Below are 13,866 nucleotides of genomic sequence, written 5' to 3' on the forward strand. Positions count from 1 at the left end.
ATGACATTTGTCAGACACTTGGGTTCTGGGATTTAGATGCTGTGCGTCTTTACTTTTGAGCATGCTAGTGCCAACATGGACTAACAAGTGGTCATCAAAGGGCTGGCTGGCTTGTTACTGGGGGGAAGAGAGCTTCCGTTTCTCGAGAACCCAGAAATAGCTGAAGTCCTCCATTGTGAGGTACAAAGGTGGACAGCCAACACTTCCTAAATGGCAGCATGTAGAGAACTGTGGGTTCCTGTGAACCAGACAGTCTGGCGTTTGAGAATCGTTTAACTTGTGACTTGATTTTTTAGTCTGCCACAGAAACATCTCTTGTCTCCTGGAAGTGCTTTCACAGCCTGCCTGTTTCATGCACCCTGAGAATCCCCAGGTTTGTTGTGTTGAAGGGACAGTCTTGAGGTGTGTGCAGCCCTTCCTTGGCCTGCTGTGTAGCCCAGGGACCTGAGTAGTAGTGCCGGTGTAGATGCAGACTGGAGTCTGTTTTCATCCTGTTTGTGTTCAGAGCAGTAAATACTGGGTCTCAAATACAGCACTGACTGGTCTAGCAATTTCTACTCTTAGTAAAATGATGTTTTGTACTATCTAGGAAGGTGACCATGAGCATGTGAAGTTTTTAAATGTTGAAAATTTGGTCAGTGAGATTGGGGAACTAGGTTTCTTTTATATGTTTTTGTTAATTTATTTTATTTGTTTATTTTGTGAACCCGTGGCTGGTCTAGGACTCACTACATAGTCCAGGCTGGCCCAGACTCAGAGATCTACATGCCTTTACCTTCTGAGTGCTGGGATTAAATGCATGAACCACCATGTTTTTAACCTTAGTTAATACTTAAAAATATAGCCTTCTGTGGTTATTGCTAGGTAACTGGACAGTTTGTCTGGCAAACCATCACTTTCTGTGTTGCTTCTATAGCTCTGATAATGCTGCCTCTTGAAGTTAACCCACACATATCTAAATGAGAGACTAGAGCCCAGTTGATGTAACTAGCTAAATGTTTTCCATGTGTGCAAATGTGCAGTTTTCTGACTTCTGAGTGTGAGATGTTTTCAAATATTCTACTTTGAAATACGGGCTGCTTGGCCAGGCAGTAGTGGCTCATGCCTATAATCCCATCACTCGGGAGGCAGAGGCAGGCAGATCTCTGATTTTGAGGCCAGCTTGGTCTGCAGAGTGAGTTCCAGGACAGCTAAGGCTACCCTTAGAGAAACCCTGTCTCAAAAAAAAAAAAAAAAGAAGAAGGAAAGAAAGAAAAAGAAAAAAGGCTGCTCTTTGATTCACTTTGGGGTTATCTCCTAGTAAACCCATTATAGGGTAGAGACTATGCTAAACTGAAAGTCCACTTAGTAAACCTAAGCTGTAGCTAGAGAGATGGCTTAGCAGTTAAGAGCTCTTACATCTTATTTAGAGAACCAGAATTCAGTCCCAGCACCCATATCAGGGGCCTCACAACTGTAAGTCCAGCTTCAGGGGATCTGGTGCCCTCTTGTGGCTCCCATGGTTACTCTTCACACGTTCACACAGAGAGACACAACATGTATGCACACAGTAGAAAGAATATATATTTTTTTAAAGCTACTTAAGCTGAGTTATATAGTCCCATAAAGAATTATTTATTTCTCCTTTTGATCTTGTCACTGCCTGGACACAGCAGCTTGATGCCATTTCTCAGCATCTGGAGATTATATTGGACATTGACAGACTGAGAAAAGATTGAGATCCCAAGGATTATTTCACACCATCCCATCAGTCGTTGGTAACTATATTTAGTGACACAGACTACAACATATACCTAGGGCTAGACAAAGCTACTGCAGTGAGTCGGATCTCTACCATCCCTGCCCTCAGCAGCCCCTGCTGGGCAGCCCTCATGCATGTCCTGATAGTCAGAGGTACTCTTTTCAAGTGTGTGTGCATTCATGGACTTCTAATTGTTAGTATTTTCATCTTTCACACTCTTCTATGAACTGCTTCTTTGAAAACTCCCCAGTAAAGGGAGACCTTAGTGGGGGGAGTAGCCCCAAAACTATCCAGGAAGAGCCTCACCAGGCTGACTAGAAATTAAGTCTCAGATGGGAAGACCTACAACTATCTCATTTAGGAAAACATTTCACGGTTTTCTGATCTAGACATGGTACGAAGGCCTCTGAACCTAGTACTTGGCAGACTGAAGCAGGAGGATTGCCATGAGTTCAAAGCAAGCCTGTGATACACAATGAGACTGACAAAAAAACAAACAAAAAAAAATTAACGAATTTTTACTTCCGTGATCTTAATTTCTCCCTCATATGATTGTTTCCGGCTTGGAAGGGTTTTTGGCAGTGTGTGGTTCTGCAGTCTTATAAAAGGAGACTACTGGTTAATGTAGGAGTGCTGTGAGTTCCTGTTCTCTACAGCAAGAAGCTCAACTGGCAGAGCACTGAGCTAGTGCTAAGTTCTTCATCTGTAATGGTGTTGTTGTCTCCAGGGTCCCTTACATTTTGTTGTGCTACTCTTAGCAAAGGATTTGGAAGGATTTTGCTATAAATCAGTGACTGATGCTGCAGGAGAACTTTTAAGGGTGTTGGTGTTTTAGGACCCCAGAGATAATGTTGAGGCAGATGAAAGATAATGGAGGTCTTAGGTATGGAGATAGGCTCAGTGCTTAGAGTGTTAGCTAGCATGTGCAAGGTGCTGGAGTCAAATTTCTATTCTGGAGAGGGAAAACAAGAGATATAGCACCTTAGGCATTAAGTGGTCCATGTTCTGAAATACCAACTGTTTTTATTAAATAGTCTTTTATACATAAAATGCCCCCATATAAAATGCCTCAGTTTGCTTATTCAGAAACATGGTAAGAGTATTTCAAATTAAAAATAAACACATTTGAAAAAGAATCAGCATGAAATGTGATTCATGGCTTTGCTAAAGGGGCAGGGATTATACTTCAATATGGACAAAATGTCAGATTCACTGTATTGTTAAAACAGTCCACCCAGGCTCTCTCCTTACTGTGCAAACATTGTAGAATCATCTGGTCAACTCTGGCTTCTGTTCAGGACTCAGTTGGCTTTTGGGTGCTCTTTTGCTGGCATTACCTATTGAAGAGTTGGGGTTGGGTTGGGCAGTGAGCCCTTGCTCTTCGTGCCCTCTGTCCTATCCCTGCTCCTATCCCTCAGCTTCCTGGAACAGGTTACTGTATAGTCCTTTCTCTCCAAGGAGGCGACGGTGGTGCATCTTCTTCTGGAAACGTGTCTGGGGTTGCTCCTGCCACCCCTGCAGGAGGTTCGCGCTCCTCTTCCCGTAACTTAGGCTCTTCAGGGCCTGAGAAGGAAGAAGGAAAGAAGGTCCGGAGGCAGTGGGAGTCGTGGAGCACAGAGGACAAGAACACCTTCTTCGAGGGCCTGTATGAGGTGAGTTGGAGACATGAAGCAAGGACCCACAGTGGCTGTCCTCCCGAGCTCTCGTGTTTGCCTCATGTTTCCCTTTGCTGCATACTTGTTAAGTGGGCAGATTCTATCAAGGATCCCACAAGTGGTCAGGGTAGCTGTCATCTCCTTCCTGGAGCTATTAGGATGATGCTCCTTCCCAAGGCTCTCAGTCATGTTTCATTTCCACTGGGCTTCCCTTGGCTATATAGTTACTGACCAAGTGCGGAAGGGTGAGCAAATACCTGTCCCTGTCAGCCAGAGTAGCAGCTAAGTCCCAGAAGATATTACAGTTGACTTAGAGCCAAATGTCAAGTAGAAAAGCCACTTCCCAGACCTACTGTCTGCTGATGTCACTGTGCCTTGCCAGCTGCCTGCACTTTGAAGTTTGCTTCTCATAGCCTTGTAGTTATTTGTGAACACACTTTCATTATCCTCAAATGTGTTTTTCATGGTGCTTACTTTTACTTTTTTGGGAATATATTTATTTTAGTTTTATGTGTATGTGTATTTATACCACATACATTCAGTACCCTCTGGACAGAAGATGCCGGATACCCTGGAACTGCAATTCAGTTGCCATGTAGACGCTGAGCAATGACCTGAGTCCTCTGGAAGAGCAGCCTATGCTCTTTTAATCACTGAGCTCTTTTGCTCCTTAAAACAACAAAAATGCCTATAAAGGTGCTGCTTGGGACGTGGGCAGATGGTCCTGTATACAGCTTGTCTGTTTTGTATAAAGGACAAGTTTTGCTGGAGGATAGCCATGCCCATTCCTTCCTGTGCTGTTTGAGCTGGTTGATGATCTAGTAACAGAGTTGAGTGGTTGCAGGAGATGTGTCTCATGCGCAAATGTGTGTATCTGTCCCTGGGGTCTTGTGCATGCTAAACAAGGAATTTACTACCATGCTGATTGCCCAGCCTATTTATCCAGTCTTAAGACTTTTTTAAAATTCCTTGCAGATTCTGTCATTGTATATAACACTGTAGTGGACATGTTGGTTCACATTCCTTATTTTAGATGACTTCTTTGGCATGTTGACTTAATCTGTGAGCCTTGTCCTCTTGATGGTTAGTTCTCCAGAGTGGTGGATGCACCTTGGGGAAGCCTAGGAAGGACAAGTGCAACACACGAATGAAGCCTAGGAATTTAAACCACGAAGTGTTTACAGAAGATTAGAAAGGGAGACACTTCTAATGGGCCACAGACTTGGTTTCATTATATTCCTACGGCTGTATTCCTCCCTCCTGTGGCTGATGGCCTAAGTTCTGCCGTTCCAGGGTAGTGTGACTGGTATGTTCACATGACTTGACCCTTGTTATTCATAGAAAGAATGAAATAGATACAGAAAAGACTTGTTAGGGTAGTTGCCGAACCATTCAAACAATGGTTTTTTTTCTTTTCAGAGTTATAATAAAGCACAGACCCCATCTGTATACATCTTCTAATTATGCTTCTTAAAGCTGTCAGGTATAGAAGACTTGTGATTCCTGCTGGGTTGTAAGAGTGCAGATATTAGTGAGTCCTATCCTAAACTGTAACTACTATGGTATTTTCCTTCCTTCTTGGGAGACTGAGCTCTGCAAGGTGGTCTGGCTTGGCTATCCAGCTATAGAAGGTGAAGTGTGAGATGTGGTTGTTGATTGAAAGCAGTGGCAAAAGGTTTTCTTGTTAAGAGCATCCTCTGCCATTGTTCAGGTGCTTAGCATTTCCTGTATTTGGGCTAGCCTTGTTTCTTTTTCTCCCAGTTGGGCATGTGTGTTTAGATCTCCTAAATCCTTGATGAGTAATAATGTTATTAGTGTTGGTGTCAGATTGACAAAATGAATGCAAGAGTGTGTACATATGCCTTATGTCTCATTTGGGTTCTGACTAAAAGATCCTGATGAAGCCTTGTTGTCTCTTTGACCAGTGTCAGGTAAGTGTGGGCAATCTCCAGCTGTGGGATTAATGGTAGCTGGGCAAAGACCTCTGTTCTGAGAATTGTTTCTGTAATATTTGTTAACATATACACATAAGGATGTGTGTACACATAAGGATGCTGGGAATGAGACATTTTGTGCATGCTAGGCATGGTGTTCCCCAACTAAATAAGTAGATTTTCACATTCACTGTCTTCTTAAGGAACCCAGTCTAACTTATTTACTATTGGGAACCCAACTCACAGTAATACTCCTGGCCTAGAGGCTGCAGATGGCTGGCCAGATGCAGGGCCTCCACTGCTGTCTTTGTCCTCAGTCTGTGTCTTCTCTCTTGTTTAACATATCCATATCTCCAGCTCTAATAAGGACGGCGTTGGGTCTGAGTGTTGGTTTTTCAGATGATGGCCCATCTAGACTCCATTCTGTGGCTAGCAATAACTGGAAGCAAGTAAAGGTGGGCATGTGGATGTGTCCTGAAGATATGTGCCGTAGACCTTGGCTAAATTCTTTTGTTTTCATGGTATTTCTATATACTATAAAATCCACACCAAGTTTTTATTTTATTTGCCTTCTACCTATGTGAGTGGTTTTTAAAAATCATTACTCTTTTAACCACACTGTGCTTAATATGCTGCACTGAGAACTGCTGTGAAGGCCTTGTCTTTGATGTGCACCTCAAAGTGCTCACCCAGGTCCCTGCAGATGCGTAGGCATCAGGGATATCTTTGGCTTTTTGCTGATTAAATACTGTGAGTTTTTACCACTTTGACTTTGAGTCTTTCCCAATTTTGCATAATTTTTGTTGTTGTTGAGCCATTTATCATGTTCATAACTGAGATTGGAACTGTGATTCTAGGAATGCAGTGGTGCTTCTGGCCCTACCTTTCAGTGGCTTACCATCATAGCAGACAAATATGACAGGCACATTCAGGTTGGCTGCAGGGCCCATACTCTGATCCCACAGATAGTGTAGTTTGAGAATACAGGTTCAGGAGTCATAAATGAGGCAGTCAGGCTTCACCTCAGTGTTATTGTCTTTATATGCTTCCTGCTCAAGTTAACAGTTGCTGAGGAGATAGCCTCCCAGCTAGACACAGAAACAAGGTGTTTTAGACCCAGCAGTACCTTTTCATGATTCAGTGCCTGTAATATTTTCCTTTTCATGAGATTGGGTCTCAGTCTGTTGCCTAGGCTGTCTTCCACCTCCCTATCCACTTGTCTTAGCCTTGAGTGTCTGCTTCCTCTTAAGTTTTTTAAAGCAATGAACAAGTTGTAATTTAAATTAATCTAACTTTTCATTTTAAAACAATGTCAGAATTTTTGAAATGTTACAAAAGGCCAATGAGGTAGCACAGCAGGTGTGTGTCATCAAGCCTGACCACCTGGCTTGATCTCCAGGACCCACATAGTAGAAGGGAGAGGACTGAGTCACACAAGCCGTATCTGACTTTCACATATGCACTGTGATACATGCACTCATATGCACTCATACACAACCCCCCCCCCAAAAAAAAAACCATCAAAACAATAAAAACTGAAAACAAAGGCTGGGTACAGTGGTGCATGCCTTTAATCCCAGCACTCAGGGAGGTAGAGGCAGCTGGATTCCTGTGATTTCAAGGCCAGCCTGGTGAATCCAGGATAGGCAAGGCTACATAGAGAAACCCTGTCTCAAACAAACAAATAAATAGATAGATAGATAGAGAAATTCCTATATCTAACCTAGTTTTAAGTGAGAGCTGCCACAGTTGTGATGCCAGCCTGGATCAGTGTTTTCAGGTGTTACCTTTCAGGCCATTCTGGATATTGAGACAGCAAAGACCACGTTTTCATCATTTTTTTTTTCTTAAATTAGTTTAAACAACTTGATTGCTTCTTATCTGACACAGCAGTCACTGTGGAGTTTGTCCAATGGCCATCTTGTTTCCATTGCTCTGTGTCAGAGGATTACAGATCCCATTTTAAAAAAAAAAAAAACCTTTCCTCATCCCTGTTGGTGTTTTTGTCACATGTAGACCCATGGAGCCTACTGTATTATGTGGATCATGATCCATTCACATCACTGAATTGTGCCCACATGATTAGGGAATAGTTTGAAACCTGTCTTTTCTTGGGTGAGGTCTGGGCACCTCTAGGATTCCATGCTCATCTGACACATACTTGTGCAGCCCTGGAATTAGCTATTGTTTGTAGAACAGATTCTCTATGAAAATAAATAGATGGGCGTGGTAGCATATCCTTTAATCCCAGCATGGAAGGCCAGCCTGGTCTATAGAGGGAGTTCCAGGACAGCCAGAGCTACACAGAGAAACCCTGTCTCAAACAAAACATAGATAGATAGATAGATAGATAGATAGATAGATAGATAGATAGATAGATAGATAGATAGATAGATAAGGGAAAACTGTTATTTGGGTTCTGGGTTGCTGTGGCAATAGGGCACTCTCAGTACTTACTACTTGATTGTTTTCTTGAGACCACCAAACAGCTGGTTCTCTATAGCATATAAAGAAACAACAGAGGAATATAAGTTTCACACCCAGATTTTGCAGGAGGTCTTCTAGGAAGCGCTGGCCCTCAGATAATGGTCAGAATGCCTTCTGTTTGGTTCTGTTCCCAAGTGTTTGTATTTGTCACTTCTTTTTGATCCCACTTTCTGTGATCAAATAAGCAAGGTGGTTTTGAGGAGTGACCTATTTTTATTCTAAGATGCTTTGTGATGGCAGCCTGAGCTCTCCACCATGCTCTTCTCCTGTCTGCAGGTCTCTCTTGTGGCCATCCAAAATGAAACTGTCCGAATGATAAGTTTTATGCCTTTTCTGCTTTGTGGCCGTTTTAGTTTGTTTTATGTGCATAGCTGGTCCCTTTTTGATTGTTGATGATGCCTACATCGTACAAAGAAGTTGTTTTATTTTCATTGCTGTGCTTTTATTGTGGACTTTGTTTTCTAGCATGGAAAAGATTTTGAAGCCATTCAGAACAATATTGCTCTAAAATACAAGAAGAAGGGGAAGCCTGCAAGCATGGTGAAGAACAAAGAGCAGGTCCGGCATTTCTACTACCGCACCTGGCACAAGATTACCAAATACATTGACTTTGACAATGGTGAGTGTTCCACAGACCCAGCCTCTAGAAGACCACCAGGCAAAGTTGATTCTATTCAGGCAAACAATATTGCCCACTCTTTGTGACACTATTTTCACCCAGCTGCTTACTATGGGACTTGCCTCCTAGTGCTTTGTTTGGTGGCATACCTAGAGCCTATTGGTTAAACTTGGTTATGAGGAAGTTGCCCACATCTGTGTTACAGGAACCTTACTACTGTTGTGTTTTCTATGTTCAGAGTCTTTGATTGTGTGTGTGTGTGTGTGTGTGTGTGTGTGTGTGTGTGTGTGTGTGTTGGTTGACAGACTTTTCATGGAAGTACAACACAGACATCTATTTGCCCCGAAGAGGGAGGGCCCCATGGCAGACCAGACTAAAGCAATGGTACTACCAAAGTCCAATTTGGTGGACCAATAAGTTTTTTGGCGGGGAGGGCCAATTACAGGAATATGAGTGAAGTAGCAGAAATGACGCAAAGTTGTGTCATCCAAGCCACCCAGTAGGTGTGACAGATCACCAAGGCTGGAATGCTAAGGCATACTGCACACCCTGTCGTCAACTCGACAGGTTGGAAATTGTTCTTCCAAGGTGGCTTTTTGCTGGTGTCTACTTCTGGGCAGTTGAGCTTTAACTAAGAGCTTTCTTTACAGTTAGATTTGTCTGAGAAAAATGCTTAGTAGTCTTTGCTGCATATATACTCTTACAAAGGGAATTTGGCATAGGAAATGTGGTCAATTTCAGGTACTTGCTAAAGCTATTTTGAGTTGTTTACTTCCTTTCTTAATGGAGCTTCCCTGCAGGAAGTATTTTACCTTCCCCTAGAACATCCCGTTGTAAACATACAGTTCTAGATTATCTGCTTGTTCATTTTCTTTTTACATCCTACATCTCACAAAGTTTCTCTCCAAGATGGAGGAAGATTTTTTTTTTTTTTTTTAACCTGGGAGGAAACAGCCTCATGGCACATGAGGTTTTTGGGTCCCCCTATGACTTTGAGCACTGAGATAAGATGAGCTGTGGATGCACAAGGAAGCCTGAATTTTGCTAGTCTGCTGGGGTGGATGCTGGCTTTACCAAGCACTCTGGTCATCTGTGTTACAGTCAGGATTTACACAGTCCAGTTCATCTTCCAGGAGGTGACCAGATCATCTCCAGCTATTGGTCTGGTTTCTGTTTAAAAGCACCCTTCGTTGACATCTTCAGTGACACTGCCTCTTCAGTCCATAGTCTGATCAACTGTCCTTCCCTGTAAAACTTAGCCACCTCCTCCATCTGTGTTTCTGGATTCTCTCCACACACTTATTTGGTCCCAGCCTGCTGCATCCTGCCTTGCATTTCTGCAGTTTCTCTAGTGTGCTTGTCTAGAAAGCCTTCCTTTGAATACTGACTTTAAATTTTCCAGATAGTAAAGTTTCTCTTTTCCAGACAGTAAAGTTTACTATCTCTCTTACGTGTTTCTCTTGTAAGAAAGCTGTGGCCACATTCCTTCTTCTCCTGATTCCTGCCTGTGCCTTCATGTCAGCCTTTGACACTCCTGATCTTTACTATTCTTGTCATAGTATTTTGGCCATGATATGCATCAAGATACTATAGCTTTAAAAGACAATACATGCTGACTGAGGAGTAGCGATCTATCGGGTCACACACCCTTCTTCCTCTTGTCTATTCATTTCTAGAGACCCCTGGTATTAGATTGTCAATCTCCATACCTGGGGGCCATCTCCCAGTTGATCTCAGGATGTTGCTTAGCTTTCAGAATTCGTATGGTCATCAACAAAAGATTTTTCTGCAGACTTCAAGTTAACCCCTTTTTGTTCTTTCTCTTTTTACCACCACTGCTGTGTGTCCCATCACTGTTTTTTTGGGTTTTTTTTTTGGGGGGGGTTGTTTGTTTGTTTGTTTGTTTTGCATATATCAGCACTGGTCCAGTCCCTGAGATCCAAGGCTGTCTTCATTCATGTCCAACTGTAGTGAAACATCTGGACCATCCAGATGCACTGTTTATGCACTTTTATTTTCTTGTTGGAGCTCATAAGTTTTGAAAGTCATTCTAAGACTGAGGGTCCACTCCAGCTGCTCTTGAGAAGTCTCTCCCAGTGAGAAGAAGGCTAATGAGCTACAATTGAAAGACTGTGGTGGATCAAGTTTATACCTTCTATGGTGATTGAATGCGTCTGACTTCATCTAGCTCTACCTTCAGGCATTGTGGATGGTACAAAGTTGAGTACTGTCCATGGCTATTGTTCCTTGTATTTCAAACAATCTGTTGCATTTACAGAAAAAGTGCTCCATTCTTGGGTTATAATGGAGCTTGTCTGAGTCCTTAAGTATTACTAAGAACCAAAGCAGAAATAAGAAGGGCATGTGTTACGACCTGGGGTCTGGGATAACCCAGGGCAAGTCATCACTGGGATTATGACTCCCTCTTATCACTGCTCAGTATTCTGGCCTGTGTGTGCTTCATCTGGAATTTTAGAAGCCTTACAGTCCTGTATTGTTTCTGTATAGACAACAGGTCTCTGACAGCAGCTGCTGGTGTTCCTGGAAGGGAGCAGTCACTATGTGCTCACTTTTCTGTATTATCCCCTGTCAAGTTTGAGTTTTCACCAACAGACTTGATGTTATAAAGGCGAGCTCTGGAGCTGGGCATGGTGGCACATGCCTTTCCCAGCATTCAGGAGGCAGAGGCAGATGGATCACTGTGAGTTTGAGGCCAGTGTGGTCTACAAAAATGAGTCCAGGACAGCCAGAACTACACATAGAGAAACCCTGTCTTGAAAAACAAAAAACTAAACCACAACAACAACAACAACAAAAAAATGGCAAGCTCTGTTCTCCATCTCTGAGCCTGTACCAATATACTCACTAGTGCAGCACTCCTTATAATGGAACAAGGATGTGCCTGGGGGTGTTTTCTTCTCTCTGGAGTTCCGCACTCCCCAGCCTACAGATACTTTTTTATATCTTTTTATTTGATGCTTTGATGCTGTTTTATCCTCTTTAGGGCTTATAAACCATTTTTTTTTCTTTTGTTCCTTCCTTTATCCTCCTCCTTTTTCTTCTTTTTAAAAAATCTTTTGGTTTTTAAAGACAGGGTTCTCTGTGTAGCCCTGGCTGTTCTGGAACTGGCTATGTAGATGAGGCTGGATGAGAACTCAAAGAGATATGCTTGCCTGTGTCTGTCTGTCTCCCAAGTAGGATTAAAGGTGTGTGCTTTTTTTTTTTTTCCTCCTTTTTCTGTGTTTGTAGGGGCTTTTTTTCCTTTGATATTTCAGGTATTGAACTTTTAAAAACATTTGTGGTTGTTGTTGTAATATGGTCCACATACCCTAAAACTCACCCTCCTTTTGTTATGTGTAGGTCAGCATCTGGTACATCCATGAAGTTCTGTAACCACTGCCTTTGTCTAGTTTTAAAGTACTTTCATTACTAGTACTTCAGAGAAGTTCCCATGCCTGTGATCCTTCCTACCAACTTTGGACCTCCTCAGCTGCTACAACTACCTTTCTACAGTCTGGATTTATCTGTTTTGGATGTTTCATGCAATTGGTTTCATAGCATACATGAGTTTTTTTTTTTTTTTTTCCTTTTTTTGGCTTTTTTCACTGTGCATGATTTTATGGTTTGCCTGTATTTTAGTGTAAATAACATTCCATCATATTTATGGGCCACATTTTTTGTTATCCATCGAACTCTTAGGTTCCTCTTGAGATTCTGAAATGGTCTTGGGTTTTTTTTTCCTCCCAGGAAAACCTTCAGAATTGGTCAGCCCTAGTATTTTAGGAAAGGCAGAGTCTTTGAGGTAGTCCACATTTCAGAATCATACTAGTGTATTTATTTGCTATTGCACACAGCTGAATATTAAGGCCTGGAAGAAATCTCTGAGGAGAAAACAATTGAGAGATTTTGCGGGGGACATTTGTCTGCTCTGAGATGACCTGACAGTGCCTAGACTGTTGTTCTGTAATGGAAAATATGTATAGAAAACACAGAAGGCTTACTCTCCTCCTGCCTAGTTTTCAGTTGGGGCTATGCAAGGTGCAAGAATCCTGGGATCCCCTATCCTCAGAATGGCTCTAGGCAAAAGCACCTGAAGAACAGGTAAGGAAGCAGGCAGAAGTGTAGCTTCTGTTAATTTCTGCTTCTCAAAGGGGCCTCTGAAGCCTCACACAGCAGCTCTGTGGTTCCATATTGAGCCATGTCCCTGGTTGTTATTTATTTATTTATTTATTTATTTATTTATTTTTCTAAATAAAAGCTGTCACCTATTGGTGACAATGCAAGGATGGATGTTGGGAAAGAACTTGTTGGAGATATATATCTGTTGTCATCTGGGAAGGCCCAGCAAGTGGTAAGGCAAGTTCTCAGGGTTCAGGCTGTTGGCTCACCAGCACTTGGGGAAGCACTATGCCAGAAGGTGCTTGCCATTCAGCTCTTCTTCCCCCTTCTCTGAGAACATTTCTTGTCAGTCAAGCCATTTTCTTCAGGAGACATTTGCATTGCCTGTCAGGAGTAATGTTTAGACCTCACCCCTCATTTTTTAGAAACAATACTGCTCCTCCTGTATACTTTCTGCCAGTTTCTCCAGAGGTCAGTGACTATGTGCCGTGATCCACATGTGATAAATTTCAGCCTCTAAACAGGCTGTACCATGTGATGTCTGTTCCTCCTGCCTAACATCTATCCTTGTATCTTCCAGTGTTTTCTCGAGGGCTGAAGAAATCATCCCAGGAACTCTATGGTCTCATCTGCTATGGCGAGCTACGCAAGAAGATTGGGGGTTGTGAGTACTGCCGCTGCTCTTGGGTCATCCTGGTGGTCTGTCCTGGTCACCGCTGGTCTTTAGCACAGGGATGAATCTGGTGTTTTTCCTACTTTTATCTTGAAGTTTTTTTTGTTTTGTTTTGTTTTACAACAGAAAAGTTGAAAAAAAGATAACAATGACCATGCCTTCGCCTGATCGCTCATTAATGTTTGCTTATGCTTTTTACACAGGTTTACACAGGTGCAATTTTTTTTTCTCACATTTAACTGTACATCCTTATACTACACCCTAAAGACCTCAACCCTGTAACCTGAACTACCTAACACCTGTCATGATTGCACTGAGTCATTTCAAACTGGCCAAAGAGTTCAGTGCCCAGCTAACTTCAGAGTCTTCAAAACACCCCCACGTAATGTCAAGTCCTTGCCTAGGACTACTGCCCCCCAGGCAAAGCCATCTGCATATAAAGTGTTTGTGGGCTTTTTTGTTTTTTGTTTTTTTCCATGATTGCCTATCTGAGCATGCATATGACAAGGGCATCGATTCTGGCTGGATCTCTATAGACCCTAGTGTGACTGCAGCTCAAGGCTGCTTGTTCTTATTTCAGCCTGTGGCCCCACCACAGGAATCTGCTAGATGTTATGCTCAAGAATTCTCCCTTTCCC

General features: G+C 42.5%; 1 protein-coding gene across 3 annotated transcripts in view; it reads left to right on the top strand.

Annotated features, from left to right (window-relative positions):
* The window catches only part of Cramp1 (cramped chromatin regulator homolog 1), a 53,853-nt gene that overhangs the window by 9,997 nt on the left and 29,990 nt on the right, over positions 1-13,866 (top strand). For all 3 annotated transcript variants that reach the window (XM_021637138.2, XM_021637139.2, XM_060363978.1), the window contains exons 3-5: positions 3,200-3,393; positions 8,283-8,436; positions 13,136-13,219. In XM_021637138.2, coding sequence (XP_021492813.1) covers positions 3,200-3,393; positions 8,283-8,436; positions 13,136-13,219 — 432 coding nt within the window. The remainder of the gene's footprint in view (positions 1-3,199; positions 3,394-8,282; positions 8,437-13,135; positions 13,220-13,866) is intronic.

This window comes from Meriones unguiculatus, chromosome 11 (assembly GCF_030254825.1).
Source record: "Meriones unguiculatus strain TT.TT164.6M chromosome 11, Bangor_MerUng_6.1, whole genome shotgun sequence".
In the NCBI taxonomy this organism is placed as follows: Eukaryota; Metazoa; Chordata; class Mammalia; order Rodentia; family Muridae; genus Meriones; species Meriones unguiculatus.